Consider the following 20,463-nt stretch of genomic DNA (forward strand, 5'->3'; position numbering starts at 1 on the left):
GCTGAATCTGCTTTTAATTTGGGGACGTTGCCTAGTCATTGTTATACAATTATAGCCGGACATTGTGTACAGTGCTTAATTGTTTGTGGGCAATGTAAGTTTATCGCGATTCCGCGTCTGCATGTATAGTGTACCTATACCAATAACATCTGCGATATCATTAAGAAAAACAGCTAGAAAATTTTCAAATCTTGGCGGTCAAGGATATAACCATAAGCGCAATTTGAGGGGCGCTCAAATTCATAAGCCCCCTCAAAATCGATCATAGCCCCCCTCCCAAAAATGGTTTGTATATTCCTTTCCGCCTTTATATATCTCAGACAGGGTCGGCCTGGGTACCTGAGAGCCCAGGCAGGAATTATTTTCTGGAGCCCAATAATAATTTTATACTGTATTTTGGGGTAACACAGTACAGCCAGTACAGGGGCCCAGGAACTATAATACGGCAAGGGCCCAGGCAGGAATTCCGGCCCTCCGACCCTGGTAGTACTGTATATTACCACTGATTATTTACTAGTAATATGTCGTATATGTTATTGGCGGGGAGGAGCTGGTGCTAAGCATACTGCATAGATAAAAGATAGATAAAGAGGTGCTGGGCCCCTGATATACCGACAAATGGTCCCTTATAATCTATATTATAGCCGCCCCGAATCCGTCCCTGCATTTAATATAAAAAACATAACAAAACATTGTAGGAAATAGTAAAAGTTATGACGTATCATAAATTATTCATATGAATATCCAACGAAAAAAGTCGTATAAGTATAGATACGAGTATAATACGACTAAGTACAACTTCGTGTTAAAGGTAGTATCTTGTTAAAAACACGAATCACGATCATGTGACATTTTTAAAAAACCAATAACATAATATTTGGACTTTAGAGTCGGATAATTAAATGCTAGTAGAAATCCTCTGCCCTAGCTTATTATATTACATGGTTTTTATAAGTAGTTTCTAAAAAGATTTCAATATGTTTGTCTACAGACTTAAGTAGGTACACATATTTGTTTTTTTTTTTTAGCATGAACCTATAATAGAAAAAATTATAATTGTTATTATTTTATTTGAGTGTGGTAACTAAAATTTACAACTAATCAAATAACAGAAAAAAACTACTAATAATATACTACTATAGAAATTTGCTTAAAGATTAACAGTTTGTGACGTTTGTGTGTATAATGAAAAATCACATTGCATTATCATGAATGCTTATTAGTTATTGATTCAATTTAAATAAATAAATTTAAACTTATAGTTAATTGTAAGACCTATGATAAGATATCATATATTTCTTTAATATAAATAATAAGTTATGAATAACTGATTATGCAAATGCCAGAACTGCAGGGGCGCAATCTCAATGAAAAAACTGAGGGTGCTGAAGCTCCTCTATCTTTTTTTATAATGTTATCTTGAGGTTATGGATACCTGTTTACTGTTAGCTGTTACTATTAAAATCTAAATTAACATGAAACAATTTGCTGGTGCTAATTTCAAAATTGGGGGTGCTAAGCACACCCAAGCCCCCTCAAATCACGCCTATGGCCAACAGTTCTCTAATAATATATTATATTTATATATAAAAATATACTTATATGCATAAAATATTAATATGACGCTATATTATGATAATAATAAAAATAAAATGTTTATAATAAATAATTAAAATATTTTATCGCGCCAAATGTTGAACCAATGAGAAAGCCGTATTTTTATATGGGTTTTATTTGATATGCAGACAGGAAAAACAAATTACATCTTTTCGACACATTATAGCGTTTTAATCTCTTTTCTATTGTTCTGTCAAACAGGTTCAGAATAATAAAATATAATACAACATAATTAATATTTACCATATTATAATGCCAACCAAAAAACCAGGCTTCAACTGATAGTGGGAATTCGCTATCTAGTATCTAGTTCATTAAATATTATTCACGTGTGTGATAAGATATTGGTGATTTCACTGATTTCAGATTCATATATTTTGTAATTTACTAATTTTGTATTTTTAATTTTAAAAACGCGTTCAATATGAAAAACCTTAAGCTGCACAAGTCTAGAGTGATGCACGTCGAACAGTTAAAAGACGCTGCATCGGTTCAGATAATTTCCAACGGTGAATTATGTTATTCGACTAATAGCGCCATTTGGCGTTTAAACTTAAAGGATCAACATCGTCTTGTGGTGGATTTATCTACAACAGATGTGTACATCAACGCGGACTGCGACAACATTAAGATTACGTCATATGCGTACTACGAACCGTGGGATTCCTTTGTAGTTGGTTGTTCAAATGGCGATGTACTATTGATACAAGAAAATATTGTAGAAATTGCGTACAAGTGTGAAAACGTAGTCTCTAACATACTGTGCAGTCCTGACTTTGAACGCATAATTCTACTGACAGGCCAAGAACATATTACACTAGTAACGGATTGTTTTGAAATGTTAAACAGTTTCAACATTATTAAAGTTGAACTTTCAGAAAAGTTATTGGTAAATGTTGGCTGGGGAAAAAAAGAAACACAGTTTCATGGATCAGAAGGAAAAGACAAAAGAGTAGTAAAGGAAATCATTGGAGATGGAGATCATTGTGATGATTCAATAAATATCTGCTGGAGACCTGACAGTTTATTATTTGCAATCGGATTTCTTGATAAAGTTGTGAATTTGAGATCTATTAAAATCTTTAACAGAGATGGAATTCTACAATACATAAGTGAACCTCTTTCAGGTAGAACACCCTACAGTTATACTTCAGGCCTAATGCAAATTTTCATATTTATTGCTATTGTGATTTAGGAGTGGAAGCTGTATTAAGTTGGAAAACTACAAAAGAACTTATATCATTTTCTCAACACATGAATGAGAAATATTTTATTAGTTTTATGGAAAAAAATGGACTTAAACATGGGGACTTTGAAATTCCATCTACAGTCAATGTTAGTGAATATTTACACAATTTTAAGTTATTCTTAACTATACTAATTAGTAGTTTTATTTCTTTACAAATAACAGGTAAAACAGTTGTTGTGGAACCATGATTCTTCAATATTGTGTATTCAGTGTGCTGATTCAGATAGTAACTATTTATTATTTTTATCGTGCACTAATTATGCATGGCAGATTAAAAAATGGATGACAATTGAAAACAAAATTATTACTGCAAAATGGTTACCAGACAATAGTTTACAACTAATTACTAACAATGGTAATTACTACATACTATATTGGTCTGAAACTTTGTGTACTTCAAGTCCTGGAACCGAAGACTGGGTTGCTGTCATAGATTACTGTAAGTATATTATTTTTTAATTTAATTGTTGAAATCTTTCAATTTTCTATTTGTTTATTAGGTTCAGTTTTACTAACACCATTTAAACAAGTTATAATACCACCTCCAATGTTTGATGTTAAGTTAACTCTAGAATCTCCTGTGGACAGTGTACTGTACATGCCTCACAATCAAAGGTAAGATATTTTGATAATAAAAGTTCTCTAATATATTTTTATTAACATGCTATCTTATATCTATATCAATATCAATGATAATAATTATGTGTAACTAGTCAAGAATTATGTATATTTAACATAGTGATATAATTTAACTTTTATCTGTTAGTTTCTTACAAAATGTGGCCAAAACAATTTGGCAAATTATACTATTACTATAATAGTAAATACAATCATATAGTATTATTATAATTATTACATTACTGTATAATATATAAGATTATTCGCTAAAAACCTGTTCAGTAAAATATTAAAATAAATATGGGTTAAAATGGTACTTATATTTAAAAAATACTTAAACACTTTATTTTACCTATTTAATCCTCATTTTATATCTATAATTTAGATAATATAATTAAAACATTAATAGTTTTTAATTACCAATACACATTTTAGTATTATAACTTCCAAGGTCCTTCATCCTACTTCACCCTCATTAAATGACTGATGTAATTGATATGATGTTCACCCTCTTAAGTTTGCAAACTCTGCATTAACATTTTACCATCTCATCTACTATTTTTTCATTTTTAATTGTTTAATCTAATTGCAAAATAAAGTTTAAATATAAAAATATGCAAGGTTGTGTCTTTAGTAAAGTATAAAATTGTTTAATTGTCACTGTATATTGTGTTATATATTGTATATATTGGTTTTAATTGTTTAATTTATACATAATTTAAAACAAAATATTTTAATTTTTATTAATTTGCTATAATAATGTTATATTGAGATATTGAATAAAAAAAAAACTATTCAGGATAAATCATTAAATTAAAAAAATAGTTTGGCTTATTAAAGTATTTGTACTTGTCCAAGTTCATTTTAACAATTGCAACCTCTACAATTTTTTATAAATAGCGGTCATAAAACAATATTTAGTATTAATCTTTGTTCATTTATTGAATCTGTTCAATGAATATGTAATTAATGTTCCGAGATTCTTTTTTTTTTTTTTCATTTTTCAAATCTTGCCGCGTATTTTATCAGCCATATTAATATAACCTATAAAAGTTATATATACTCTTTGGAATTTATTACATTTTCTCTTGATAATATGGTAGCTTGAATGTTGTGTGTAAATGAATAATGATTATTGTTGAATATTTTCAAACGGTAAACGCGTTCTAACTTGTAATTAATTATTTCAGTAACATACTAAATATTAAATAGTTATAAATTATTTTAAAAAAAGTAGGGAATCCTATTGAACAACATGTACGACTTGGGCGACGATGAATATGAAGAAGAAGAGGAGACCGAAGAAATTTCAAGTGAACTTTGGCAAGAAGCTTGCTGGATAGTAATCAATTCTTATTTCGATGAAAAGGGTCTTGTAAGACAACAATTGGACTCGTTTGATGAATTTATTCAAATGTCCGTGCAGCGTATTGTAGAAGATTCTCCTCAAATTGAGTTACAAGCTGAATCGCAACATACACATGGTGAAATTGATACTCCTACTAAGTATCAAATTAAGTTTGAACAGATTTACTTATCTAAACCTACTCATTGGGAAAAAGATGGTTCGCCATCTCCTATGATGCCCAATGAAGCTAGATTACGTAATTTAACATATTCTGCTCCACTTTATGTAGATATTACCAAAACTGTGATTAAAGATGGTGAAGAACCAGTTGTCACTCAACATTCTAAATCATTCATAGGTAAAATACCTATAATGTTAAGGTCAACATATTGTCTACTATTTGGATTAAACGATCGTGATTTGACTGAGTTAAATGAATGTCCATTAGATCCTGGAGGTTATTTCATTATTAACGGATCCGAAAAAGTATTAATTGCTCAGGAAAAAATGGCCACAAATACTGTATATGTTTTTAGTATGAAAGATGGAAAATATGCATTTAAGGCTGAAATAAGATCATGTTTAGAACATTCATCTCGTCCGACTTCTACTCTTTGGGTTAATATGATGGCTCGTGGTGGTCAAAGTATAAAGAAATCTGCTATTGGCCAAAGAATAATTGCAATATTGCCATATATTAAACAAGAAATACCTATTATGATTGTGTTTAGAGCTTTAGGGTTTGTAGCCGATCGTGATATATTAGAACACATAATTTATGATTTTGATGACCCAGAAATGATGGAAATGGTGAAACCATCTTTAGATGAAGCTTTTGTTATACAAGAACAAAATGTTGCATTAAATTTTATTGGTTCACGTGGAGCAAGACCTGGAGTAACTAAAGATAAACGTATTAAGTATGCTAGAGAAATCCTTCAAAAAGAAATGTTACCCCACGTGGGTGTGTCAGATTTTTGTGAAACTAAAAAGGCATATTTCTTGGGATATATGGTTCATCGTCTTCTCTTAGCTTCACTTGGTAGACGTGAATTGGATGACAGAGATCATTATGGTAACAAACGTTTGGATTTGGCTGGACCTTTATTGGCATTTTTATTTAGAGGATTGTTCAAAAATTTAATGAAAGAAGTGCGTATGTATGCTCAAAAATTCATTGATCGTGGAAAAGATTTTAATTTAGATCTAGCAATTAAAACAAAACTTATTACTGATGGTCTGAGGTATTCATTAGCTACTGGAAATTGGGGCGATCAAAAGAAAGCTCATCAAGCAAGGGCTGGTGTATCACAGGTATTAAACAGACTTACGTTTGCCTCAACATTATCACATTTAAGACGTGTAAATTCTCCTATTGGGCGAGATGGGAAATTAGCAAAACCTAGGCAGTTGCACAATACTCTATGGGGTATGTTATGCCCAGCAGAAACCCCAGAAGGAGCTGCTGTTGGTTTGGTAAAAAATCTTGCTTTGATGGCTTATATATCTGTTGGCTCTCAGCCATCACCAATTTTGGAATTTTTAGAAGAATGGAGTATGGAAAACTTGGAAGAAATTGCTCCTTCGGCAATTGTAGATGCCACTAAAATATTTGTAAATGGATGTTGGGTTGGTATTCATCGTGATCCTGAACAACTTATGGGTACTTTGAGAAAACTTCGACGACAAATGGACATCATTGTAAGTGAAGTTAGTATTATTCGTGATATACGTGATCGTGAAATAAGAATTTATACAGATGCTGGTCGTATTTGTCGACCATTGCTTATTGTTGAAAATGGAAAATTATTGCTAAAAAAACGTCATATTGACAGCTTAAAAGAGCGTGATTATAACAATTATGGATGGCAAGTGCTAGTATCCAATGGTGTAGTTGAATATATCGATACTTTGGAAGAAGAAACTACAATGATTGCTATGTCACCTGATGATTTAAGACAAGAAAAAGAATATGCATACTGTACAACTTACACACATTGTGAAATTCATCCAGCTATGATATTAGGAGTATGTGCATCCATTATCCCATTCCCTGATCACAATCAAAGCCCTAGGAATACATATCAAAGTGCTATGGGTAAACAAGCCATGGGTGTCTACATAACCAATTATCATGTCCGAATGGATACTTTAGCTCATGTTCTTTATTATCCACATAAACCTCTTGTAACGACAAGATCTATGGAGTATTTACGTTTCAGAGAACTGCCAGCTGGTATTAATTCTATTGTAGCAATTTTATGTTATACTGGTTATAATCAAGAAGATAGTGTAATATTAAATGCTTCTGCAGTAGAAAGAGGATTCTTCCGATCTGTATTTTTCCGTTCTTATAAAGATTCTGAATCAAAACGAATTGGAGATCAGGAAGAGGTCTTTGAAAAACCAAATCGCCAATCATGTCAAGGTATGAGAAATGCCATTTATGATAAGTTAGATGATGATGGTATAATATCTCCTGGTCTCAGAGTTTCTGGCGATGATGTTATTATTGGCAAAACAATGACTCTTCCAGATAATGAAGATGAACTTGAAGGAACTACAAAAAAATATTCCAAACGAGATTGTAGTACATTTTTAAGAAACAGTGAAACTGGTCTCATTGATCAAGTTTTATTAACATTAAATTCGGAAGGTTACAAATTTTGTAAGATTCGAGTTCGCTCTGAAAGAATACCTCAAATTGGTGATAAATTTGCTTCAAGGCACGGTCAAAAAGGAACATGTGGAATACAATACAGACAAGAAGATATGCCTTTCACTTGTGAAGGCATCACACCTGATATTATTATTAATCCTCATGCTATCCCTTCCCGTATGACAATTGGACATTTAATTGAGTGCTTACAAGGAAAAGTATCTGCAAATAAAGGAGAAATTGGCGATGCTACACCATTTAATGATGCTGTAAATGTACAAAAAATTTCAACTTTATTACAAGAATATGGTTATCATCTACGAGGAAATGAAGTTATGTATAATGGCTTTTCTGGAAGAAAAATTAACGCTCAAATATTCTTAGGGCCGACTTATTATCAACGTCTTAAACACATGGTAGATGATAAGATACATTCAAGAGCAAGAGGACCAGTTCAAATTTTAGTACGGCAACCTATGGAAGGAAGAGCAAGGTAAGATTTTATAATTTAAATGCTATATTAATTAAATATTAAATACATTTTTATTTTTTAGGGATGGTGGATTACGATTTGGGGAGATGGAACGAGATTGTCAAATAGCACATGGTGCTGCTCAATTTTTACGTGAACGTTTATTTGAAGTATCTGACCCTTACCGTATTCATATATGTAATTTCTGTGGCTTAATTGCAATTGCAAATCTAAGAAATAATACTTTTGAATGTAAGGGATGTAAAAATAAAACTCAGATTTCACAAGTAAAATTACCATATGCAGCAAAGTTGTTATTCCAAGAATTAATGTCAATGAACATCGCTCCAAGGTTGATGGTTACTAACTAAATTTATATGACAGCTCAGATGTGACTGATACATTTAACTTTAATTATACTTGAATTGTATTATATTATTATCATAATAAACGTAATAAACTGTATAAAAAAAAATAAAAAAATCAATATTAAAGTTGTAATTTAATGTGTTAAATAAAAATATTTTATAATAAAGTGTATTCTTATTTTGATAAATATTATTCTTAGTTTATTTTAAAATAATTATATTATTTTATTCCTGTTATATTTTTAATTCACCATTGTTTTAAAATTAGATCAATCCTAAGTTATTTTTTTTGGTTTATTAGCTGTTAAAGAAATATTTCAAATATTGTGTTACATAGGTTGTAATTTTTTAAGAAAACTAATCCATGGATATAGGTACTTAAAAATAAATAATGAAATATACAAGGTCATTCTTTAATCAAACAACATTACGTTTCAAAATTTATTAATAATTTTTTGAATAATTTACAGTTTAAATAAAATTATATTTTTAATACTTTTTATTTCTATAAATCCTTATGCTTTTTAATTTTTTAAATGACAACTTACATTTTTCATAGTATTTTGATACATAAAAATCGAAATTCAAAATAGTTTATGAGTTATAACTGTTACAAGTATTTATAATTTCAATTATTAAAATGGTGTAGTATGTGGATTGTGGATAATTCACAAAATGTTTGTCTACTTCTCTGCTCGCTAAAAATTTAAATACTTAGTATCTAGTAGTTATAACTCATGAACTACTCGTCCGAATTTTGATTTTTGTGTATCGATATATGAAATTAAAAATGTATATTGTTTTATTTCAACTAGAAATTATGTAAGAAGAATATTTTCAAAAACATCAATAGATTTTGAATTAATGAGTGTTTGACTATAGAAGAAACACTGTATACAGTAGCGCCAAACTCACATAACATGTGAAATGATCGTTTCACTTCTTAAATGATTTCCGCCTATGGGTGGGTTAATAAAGTTAAGCTGTTATATATATTATAATTGTTACCTGATAGTGTGAGACATACAAGTTAAAAGTCAAATAGACAATAATTTTAGATTTCGCTTAAACAAAAAAAGTCAGAGTTTGACACCACTGACTGTATATATTGTGTTAGTGTTTAAAATATATTGTACATGTATTATACTATAATTTAAAATAACTATATTACTTTAATTCCAAATACATACCAAAATAATAGTATTGAAAATACCAAAATATCTGATGTTAACTAGATAAATTGTAAATAATATTTGGATCATTAGCTTATCCTTAAATATTTTGTCTCATAATATATATGAAAAAATAATTTAGTCGTGTAATTTTTTTATTGAAATAGGTACATGTCCTTTATTAATATACAAACAATGATTAATGAGTAAAATCTAGTTTTCTAAATAAATCCAAATTTGATATTGCATGGAATACTCATATTATTACATATTATAATGTTATTCAAACAATTAAATTGTGTGATATACCAATAATATATAATATAATATAATATAATATATAATATATACCATTTATTTTCAATTTGTATTCTTACAGTAAAAATGGAAATGATATTTGTATCATTACTTCTGATCAGACTGTTCACTTTTATCATTATAAAGAAGAATGTTATGTAAAAAGCAGTAAGTAATACTATATGAAAGTAATATATTTTTATAAAAATTTAAATATTTTAAAAGTAGTTTGGATAAAAATAATAACGCTCTTCAAAAATTTTATTTTTTTTTTTTATTCTGAAATTACTAATAAGTAAATATTGTTTTATTTAATATTTTTAGATACCATTTATAGAGTATCAAATATGTCTGGAATATTTAACCACTGGTTTTGGTTAAATGAAAATACTATTATATTTAGTTTATCAGAAGTTGGAAGTATTCATCACATATGTGTTGCTAAAATTGATGATGGTTTCAAACACATGTACATTTTATGATCAATTTGTATTTTATTGGTACAGATAAAAGTTATGATATTTATTTATTTATTTATAGAACTAAACATAATATTGAACTACCAATTGTATCAATTCTAAACCACGCTAAAGGAGCCCTGATTCAGCTATCAAATGGACAATTATTGTTGTGGAACGAACAAATAAATATGATTGATCCTTATCTTTATTTACCCGAAGAATGTACACATTTAAGTGTAATGGACAATAAAATCTATGCTCTTGGTATATCCAAAAGACTTTTTGAAAATGATAAAGTGATTCTTAATAATATAGGATCATTCTGTATTCGATATCCTTTTGTATTAGCTGCTACATTGAATCAAAGGCTGATTGTACTTAATATACATCCTACTAAAGTAATAAAAAAAATATTGGTTATTATATAATTCTTAGTTTATAACTTATAAATTAAATTGATTGTATGTTTCAGGATAATGATGATCAATATCATAGACGAGTTGAATCTGGTTCAAAAATTATAACAGTAACTGGTAATTCGGTTATATTACAATTACCAAGAGGTAATTTAGAAACAATTAAGCCAAGACCTTTAACAATTTTATCTGCTGTTGAACTTATTCAAGATCAAAAATATTTAATAGCATTTGATCTTTTGCGCAAGGAACGTATAAATCTTAATGTATTATGCGATTTAGATCCTTTAAAGTTTATTGATGATCTAAACGAATTTATCATCCAAATAAAAGACCCATCTTGGATAAGTTTATTTGTTACCGAATTAGAAGATAAAAATTACTTGAATACTGTTTATGCTTCTCAATTTCAAGAAAACAATGTTAAAGAATTGGATAGTAAAGTGTTCACAATATGTTCACATTTAATGAACACTATGGAAAAACTCGACAAAGATAAATATGCTTTTCCATTACTTGGGTGCTATGTAAAATTAAAACGTTTCGATTTAGCATTAAATTTAGCATCAATGAATAATGACTATTTAAAACACTTATTATTCTTAGTCGATGTAGATCAATTGTATAAAGCATCACTTGCTGAATATAATTTAGAAATGGCTATGAAAATTATAAGTAAGTATATATTATATTAAATTAGTTTATGTGTTTCAATACTTTTGCATAATTTTTACTAATTTATTTTCACATTGTATTATTAGATAATTCTCAACTCGATCCAAAAGAGTATGTACCATTTTTAAAAGAATTAGAAAAAATGGAATGTAATTTAATGCGTTTTACGATTGATGATAAATTAGGAAATAAAGAATTGGCCTTAAAGAATTTAGTTAATTGTGGAGGGCAGTTTGAAAAATGTTTGAAATATATTATAGATAACAATCTCTATTCTTATGCATTAACATTATTTAATAGAGATCTAAATGAGTAAGTGAAAATAACTTTTATTAATCCAAACATCTTAAAATTAAAGAATGATCTATTACCATATTTTAATTCACTTTAGATGTGTAAAATGTAATTTTTATGAGAATAAAAATAAGTTGGTTACTTGAAAATTATATAGGACTATTTTTTTTAAATTTATTATGCATATATATTTTTTTTAAAGATACAAAACAATTGCAAAACATTTTGCGGATTTATTATATTCTAAAATGGATTATAAACATGCAGCCTTAATATACAACCAAAGTATTGAACGGAATAAGGCTATTGGCTCTTATTTAAAAGCTGGATTTTGGAAAGAATCTTTAGAGTTGTCTTATGAACTAAATTTTGAGTAAATAATACTATTATAATTATTGTAATAGTTCTTATTTTTTATATAATAAAATATATAAAAATGATTATTGTTTAGTGACTCAGAAATTAAAAAAATTAAAGCAAATATTTTATCTACTTTATCATCTACTCTAAAGTTCAGAGAAGCTGCTGATTTTGCTGAATTTGAGTTGAAGGATTCTAAATTAGCTGTGGATTATTGCATCAAAGCTCAAGATTATATTCACGCGTTATATTTAGCTCGATCTAGATCATTACTTGATAGTGATTTAGGTATGTATTAAGATTGTTATATATTTACAATTATTATTTAATTTATAATTATTATATTTTTCAGAAAAATGTATTAAATTGTCTTGTTTAAATACTGCTCAAAATCTCATCTCTGATATTAATTCACAAAATGAAAATTTTGTTACTCTAGCAAAACGTTTAGTTGAAGTTAGAAAAGAAAATTCCAGTGAAACAACTCCTTATGGTAATTTTTTGTACAATTAAATATTTAAATTTTAAATAAGTATGTAACATGTTGTGGTTTTAGATAACTTAAATGATACAAGTTCAGAAATTAGTAGTGTATCATCTTATCGTACATCTAGGTATAGTATATTTACTAAATTACTTATATAATAACCAATTTTTTATTATTCATATTGTACTTTTATTTATAGCACTCGAACTAGTTGTAGAAGTGCCCGTAAACAACAACGTAAAATGTGGAATTTGAAAAAAGGGAATTTTCGAGAAGAACCCACTATAGTTTTGACCTTGAAACAAATTATTGAAAAGCTTGAAAATTTTAAAGGTTATTTATTCAGTTTAAATATTTTACCTCAAAAGGATGGCAATACATTACATTTTATTTTCTCTCTTTGACTTAATACTCAACATGGACAAAATGCATTTATGCATTGTTTTTTTTTTATATATATATTTTTGATTAATCTTAAAGTAAACCACCCATAACAAAAATTATAAAGAATAATATTTTTGAGTGTCTGGCAATTTGTTAAATATTTCCTCTAAATTATGAATGTGTCTTGTCTATGAAAAAAAAAAAAACAAATATTGTGCTAATATCCTCTTGAGAAGACCTATTAGTAACAATAAAATAAAACATTGTCTTAAATACATAATACAATACAATGTAGAAAAAATTTTCTATTTCATTCATGGGGATTACACATTATAGGATTTTAGGTATCTCACATAAATTATTAAGAATAATATTCTGTACTTATCAGTTATTTTTTATTTTGGTTTTTAAGAAATTGCTATGTTTATTTTTTTTCACTTTTAATCATATATTTTATTATTAATAACATTCTTAAAAGTATTAAAAAAAGTTTCTAACAAACAGTTTCTTTATTTTTCTTTCTACATTTATTTCTACAGCCACTCATAGTTTTGTTGTCCCTGAGTCTTCTTATTTTTTCAATACATTATAATACCTTCATCTCAATAAAGAAATTATAAGGCCTTCTTGAATTAAATAGAATAATATGTGTATATATATTTATTTTTTATTTTTTTAATAGATAATGTAAAAACTATAAGTTTATTACTCGTGAGATTTGAAGAATTCGATATAGGTCATACGTTACAAACAACATTGGAATCCTTTCAGACTTCTATTTTTGATCACAAATCAACTGTTTGGCCGATTTTTGTAAGTATTTTATATTATTAACTATTAATACAATTATGATCAGTTAAAAATGTGTATTATTGTTTTATTTTTAGAATGAAACTGAACAAATTATAGAAGGTAACTAATAATAATATCATAAATACAAAAATAATGAATAATAAATTAATAAATATGATGTGCTTAAAATTTGTTTTCAGATGCAATTCTTTTGAGCCCTTTAAAAATAAAACCTGACAAAAGTTGGAAACTAAGTATTTTAGAATAAAAAAATTACATTTTTTGTTTATATGCATGTATTTTATGTATTTCAATAATATAAAATTAAAATATAATAACTCGTTTTTCTTTAAAATTATTCACACAAAAAAAAAAATACAAACATTTATTATCTTTTATTTAAGAGGACGTAGAACCTGCATGTGTTGTCTCCGTTTTACACACATGTGACAACAAATTTTTGTTCACCATTTTCAATATTGTGCTGTTAGTTTTGATATTCTTTAATAATAATATCAATAAAAGGCTACGTAGGGCCCTGGATAATAATCTTACCTTTAAATTGTATAATATTTAAAAGGTATTGTTTTTACGCTTTTTGATTGTGTTTAGGTTATATTTTACGCTAATAGGCTACATTCGTAAATAGGGCAATGTCGCTACCTTACGGAACGCCAGCTAGAACTTCGTGGTGGTCGGTGGGTTGATAGTTTGGTGTTGATTCTGACTCAGAGCATTCTGTTTTCAAGGTATGACTCAAGGTGGATATATCCACCTTGGTATGACTTTAAGAGTAGATAGTAAGGAGTTGAAAATATTTTTTTTTTGTTTAAACAGTAATCCGTGGTGCCAAAAAATGTTTTAGATTCCATATTAACTATAATCTCCCACGTCATTTAGATACCCAGATATCAGCAGTAATTTAAAACTTGTCTAAAAAAATACCTAAATAACAATTTAAATTTTAAAAATATTATGAAGTATAAGTAAGTTACATGGCGTTAGTAAAATCTCTAATTCCATTAATTATGATATTAGATTCGATGTTTTAAATAAGTAGTAACGTTTCATTATATTCTAATATACACGATAATACGATATATGAAATATCGATTATGTTAATGTAGAACTTATACATCATTTTTAAAAGAACTTGCTCAAATACCTATTTATTGAAATAAATTCATTGACAATATATTAACTAATGGTCATAATGTTTATTCAAAGGCACTAGCTCAGGGGGGCATCCCCCCAGGAAATTGGTAACTGCATGTACTATTATAGTTTAATAATAATATCGCTATAACTAATAATTGATTTTAAGAAATTTTTATCTTGCCCAGGGTGAAATTTTATCCTGCAGGTGTGCTTGTGTTTATTTATATTAAGAATGTTTTATTGTAAGAAGTATACTAAATTTAAAAGTAAATCAACTAACTTAAAGTAAAGTGTTATCTTAATTCATTGAATATTTTAAATTTTAACTTTCAATTTAACAAAAATAACAACTTAAAAAGTTAAAAATGATCATAAAAGTTATTAGCTACATCTGAATTTCTTACCAACACAAGTTTGATATACACATTGTAAACCCTATTTTTCAAGTAATTCTTTAAGTTTTGGTAAATCTTCATATGGATAATTATAATCCATCATAATATCACTCTCAACATGAACATTATTTGGGAAATCAGATATCTGACTAATTTCGGTTAACTAAACAAGAAATGAAATAATAATTTTATATTCTATATACCAACTATATTTTTTATTACAAAAATTAAATAGCACATACATTACAAGAAGAATTGTCATACAAATTTCCATAACCTGTGATAGAATTATTAATATTTTCCATCTCGGTTAATGGTTAAAATACACACTAATAATTATATTGCCAAATTTTAAAAACACAGAATCTATAATTTAAAAAAAATAAAAATAATGTACAGCTCTAAATACAACATTTCAATTTTAAATATAATACATTTATAATTTGTTTAAAGCATAGTTATTTAATAAAAATAAATAATATACCCAAATAATTATATTCAATAAATGTAATTAATTAATAAAACTCTTTTAGACGGATCATTTTTTGACCTGATGATATTTTAGTAATATTTATTGGAGGTCCACTAAATTCATCTACATTACAAATAAAACCATGATTAACCACTTCTTCGCTATAATCTACACTAAAAGATTCATAATGAGAGTTAAAATCGTTTAACTTTATTTCATTAGCCAAAACATAAACTTTACCATCTTGTCTATTAACTAACAACATTTCACATATTTTAAATAAACATATTTTATTACAATTTTTTGTTAAAAAATAACCGGCTTTGTACACAATTCCGTTTAATTTTAGCTCAGTATAACAGACATAGTCTAACGCAATTACATTGAGTTCATTATTTATATTTTCTGTATAATTACTTTGAATTTTGTGTTTATCATTCACAATAATTTTTTTATCAGATAATATCATAAGACTATGGGCAAATTTTAATTGCATTTTTTTTGCTAAAGTTAGCGTAATATTTTTCCTGGAAGTTGTTGACCTAGCATACATCTTTAATTCTTTATGTTTACCTTCGTAACGAAAACACCAATAATGTCTAGGAGGGCCGGGCCTGAATTCGTTATTATTGTTGGATAGTGGATCAAAAAGTGATGTTTCGGTTTTAAGGTGTCATTGAAAAGTGTTATATACATAGAATTATGATAAGAAATTAATTTTTTAAGATGGGAAATCGCACTATCAGTAAAGGTATATGATAGAAGAATGTCTATAATTTGAATTAATAAAAGAAAAAGGTTCCAAACTTCATCATTTTCAGGGATAAGATCTCCTACCATAAGGGGAAAAAAATGAACAAAGGTCATAACTTCCCTAGCTGACATTTTTAAATGTTTTTTTTTCTAAATGAATCATTTTTATGGGAGGTGAAATGTTACCTATTTCAATGGGTCCATAATTAAAATTCATTTTACGATTGTTTAAAGTTTCAAGTGAAAACAATTTAGCAGTAATATAATACTTGATTATGTTACACAAATCATAGTGACAAACACCCTCAAACAAATCATGCATTATATCTATAGAAAAATTTTGTGTGACGTGGAACCCAGTTACTTGATTTAATAATGATTCTTGATAAACCCCTGTCTCTGCAAAATTCATACTAGTAACATCATCAGAATAATTGTGTGCATTGCGCAAAAAACTCAAATCTTCTTCAAGCATTGTTATAGTTGAAGCTTTAGAAGCTTTACAAAAACGACAAAAAAGTTTGCAGAGAAAGATTTACTAAATTCTAATAAGCTATTTAGACCCAAATTATCTCCAAGAACTATGCCTAGGACAAAATTAACATGAAAATCACCATCTTGAGTTTTAATATCTATCCCTTCATTTTCAAGTATATTTATTTCGTTTACTAGACTTTGTAAACATTTATCATTACCAAATGATTTAATATCAATGTGTTTTACTAGTGCAGCTAAAAATATAGTTGATAATTTTGAATTGTTTTCTGATAATGGAAAACTATAATATAGAGCTGAAATTGACTGAAATGTAGCATGTGAGCCTAAGGGATTATTTATTTCAAATTCATCCATGTATAAAAAAAATGGAAATATTATCTTTTCATTAGAAAATAGAGAAACTTTTTGTTGCCAAAGACTTCCTTGAACAAAATGTTCAATAGAAGTACTTTGATTGTTTTTATAGTAATTTAACCGAGTATACTGTTCTTTAAAATTATCTCCATTTTCAAAGAATTTTTTAAACTGAAATTGTAAAGGTAAGAGAACACCTTTAGTGATTTTTTCATTATAGACAGATTCACCATTGTAGTGTACAGGGAAAATTTCATTATTAATGGTAAATTAATTTATTTTAAATAACAGTTCATTCTTTATAAGCCAATTTACTAAGCGATACTCAGTGTTACAATATAAAAAAGGATTTTCTATAACAGAAGCAAGTCTATGAAATTTAGCAACCTTAATTGGTTCTTTAATTTCATCATCTACTACATTCTTCAGCATGGATACAATTGGTTTAATTATTTTATTTAATATACCAGTTTGAATATTGGTAATGTCTGCTCTAGTAAAATTATTATTATTATGCAAGTTTACAACAAATTCTATTGCAGATTTATATAGAGATTTACTAACTAGATCAAAATCAAATGTATTATTAGTAGTGTTGGCCAACGATATCGATAATTCGATACGATAACGATATCGTGGGTATTTTTTCAATAATTTTGATTAATGAATGGACAGATCTGACAGATATAATAAAGATAAAAACGTAGATTATGATACGAGGCGATATTAATCAATCGATATTGAAAATTATATCGTTGGCCAACACTATTAATGATAGATAGCGATGATGATGACGAAGACGACTATTCGGTAACTCAAAGTCCTAAGATGAAACAACTTGAAGAGTATAAAAATTTGAAAATCAAAGTTCCCTACGATCAAGATCCTTTAAATTGATGGAAAGAAAACGAATCTAAATACTCAGCTGTATCATTACTAGCCAAAAAGTACTTAAGTATAGTGGCCACTAGTGTTCCCTGTGAACGGTTATTTAGCGAAGCTGGAACAATCATTTCCAAGAAAAGAAATAGATTATCTCCTGAACGACTCAATCAACTGTTATTTTTGAATTCATATTTCAAATCGAACCCAAGTTCTGAAACATTGATGGAAAAACTGCTCGAAGAAGAAATTTAAAAAATAATATATAATTGTTAATTAATAATTAATTTACACTCATAATATAATATTAAAACAATATGTATTCTATACTTTTAATATACTTTCAATACACTCGTAATATAATATGCATTCTACACTTTTAATGTTTTAAATTTTTAATATGCTTCAATATCGATATCGGTATTTTTCTGATATCGCAATACGATATCGGGGGAAAAAATACGATATCGATATTGAAAATTATATCGTTGGCCAACACTAATTATTAGTTAAATTATCAGTTAAAACATTATCATCAATTAAGTTTTCAATATTGTGTGGTAGTAATGAAGAATTGACATATGATTGGTCTTGTGGTTGATTATTTGATGGGATGTTTTCAGGGAAATGTTTATGTTGAATATGTCGTTTAAATGAAGCTAAGCATAGAAAAGATTGTGTACAAGTCCCTTCACAACATGTATAATTACTATCAGTTTTAAGTAAATGAAAAATTTTAAAATGATAAACTAAAGATTTCCAATTATCAGCATTAAATTTACATAAACAACAAAGCATTTTTAAAAATTAACTTACAAAAATATCTAGTTACAATACACCATCAGGTAGATACAGCAAAGTGGTGTAGTTTAATCATAAACCTTTTGAAAACACTTCTACCCACTAAATATTTGTTAAATGAATAACACTGCCTAAATAAAAATAAAAATATATATAGGTACTATTAAGTAGGTATTGATAAAAATTAGAAATAAATTAACTATATATGTGACTTACTTGAAACATACTGTGATCATCAAAATATTCAAGCTTTTTAAACAAAAAGCATGGCTCATTTAAAACGATTTGAAAACACAAAACAACCAATATAAGTATAGAGTATAGCTACAATACACCATCAGGTAGATACAGCAAAGTGATATTGTTCAATCATAAACCTTTTGAAAACACTTCTACCCACTAAATATTAATTGTTAAATGAATAACACTGCCTAAATAAAAATAAAAATATGTATAGGTAGGTATTGATAAAAATTAGAAATAAATTAACTATATATGTGACTTACTTGAAACATACTGTGATCATCAAAATATTCAAGCTTTTTAAACAAAAAGCATGGCTCATTTAAAACGATTTGAAAACACAAAACAACCAATATAAGTATAGAGTATAGCTACAATACACCATCAGGTAGATACAGCAAAGTGATATTGTTCAATCATAAACCTTTTGAAAACACTTCTACCCACTAAATATTAATTGTTAAATGAATAACACTGCCTAAATAAAAATAAAAATATGTATAGGTAGGTATTGATAAAAATTAGAAATAAATAAATTATGTGACTTACTTGAAACGTACTGTGATCATCAAAATATTCAAGCTTTTTAAACGAAAAGCATGGCTCATTTAAAAAAATTTAAAAACACAAAACGACCAATATAGGTACAACTGGTAAAAGGTATAGCTACAATACACCATCAGGTAAGTGATGTACTGATGTATTTAAATCAATAACCTTTTTAAGACACTGGTAACAACTAGATAACTGTTAAATAAATACCTATTCAGTATGCACTGAGTTCTCTCAACGGATATTTGGCGTGAAATGTTAATTGTCAATATCGAATGTACGAATGACGGATTAAGTTTAATTTTTGATAATATTATAATAAAAATATGATAATAGTGTTGTTACGAAGACAATGTATCGTCAATTCTGGGGAATCCCGACTTATAAATATAAATATTAAATGTTCGAAGAACACAACGTACATGATAATATCCATAATAGACATATTATTGTTTTGATAATATATTATTTATTTTATTATTTTATTGTTCATATTATTGACAATATGCATATTCAAATTGATTAAATAATTATAAATTCACCAAACTTATTGTCATTATAACAAATTATTGTCTATATGACAAATGTAAGCATTGTTCAAGTTTAATAAGACGATATTGTCAATGTTACCAGGGGTTTTTTTTTCAGTGTAAGTAAATTAAAACCTATATTATATAGGGTGACCT

At 27.4% G+C, this 20,463-nt stretch overlaps 2 protein-coding genes and 1 long non-coding RNA gene across 3 annotated transcripts; 2 read left to right on the top strand and 1 right to left on the bottom strand.

The window, feature by feature from the left end:
• Positions 1 to 1,831: 1,831 nt before the first annotated feature.
• On the top strand, positions 1,832 to 14,007 carry LOC132918861 (elongator complex protein 1). The gene is made up of 17 exons (XM_060980190.1): positions 1,832 to 2,744; positions 2,813 to 2,952; positions 3,029 to 3,305; positions 3,367 to 3,481; positions 9,883 to 9,968; positions 10,125 to 10,269; positions 10,341 to 10,659; positions 10,734 to 11,352; positions 11,439 to 11,664; positions 11,849 to 12,019; positions 12,098 to 12,294; positions 12,359 to 12,499; positions 12,563 to 12,620; positions 12,693 to 12,826; positions 13,560 to 13,690; positions 13,765 to 13,789; positions 13,870 to 14,007. Exons 1-17 carry the CDS (start codon positions 2,042 to 2,044, stop codon positions 13,935 to 13,937), a joined length of 3,555 nt encoding a protein of 1,184 aa, XP_060836173.1. The 5' UTR covers positions 1,832 to 2,041; the 3' UTR covers positions 13,938 to 14,007.
• LOC132918862 (DNA-directed RNA polymerase II subunit RPB2) lies at positions 4,606 to 8,519 on the top strand. Its single transcript, XM_060980191.1, has 2 exons — positions 4,606 to 7,984; positions 8,046 to 8,519. Exons 1-2 carry the CDS (start codon positions 4,740 to 4,742, stop codon positions 8,332 to 8,334), a joined length of 3,534 nt encoding a protein of 1,177 aa, XP_060836174.1. The 5' UTR covers positions 4,606 to 4,739; the 3' UTR covers positions 8,335 to 8,519.
• A 1,571-nt stretch (positions 14,008 to 15,578) lies between the features above and the next one.
• Positions 15,579 to 20,068, bottom strand: LOC132923087 (uncharacterized). The gene is made up of 4 exons (XR_009661098.1): positions 19,775 to 20,068; positions 19,489 to 19,703; positions 19,199 to 19,413; positions 15,579 to 19,113 (listed from the first exon to the last, which is right to left on the bottom strand). It is a non-coding gene; the product is annotated as an uncharacterized LOC132923087 (long non-coding RNA).
• Positions 20,069 to 20,463: the final 395 nt, after the last annotated feature.

Source organism: Rhopalosiphum padi, chromosome 2, assembly GCF_020882245.1.
Source record: "Rhopalosiphum padi isolate XX-2018 chromosome 2, ASM2088224v1, whole genome shotgun sequence".
NCBI lineage: Eukaryota > Metazoa > Arthropoda > Insecta > Hemiptera > Aphididae > Rhopalosiphum > Rhopalosiphum padi.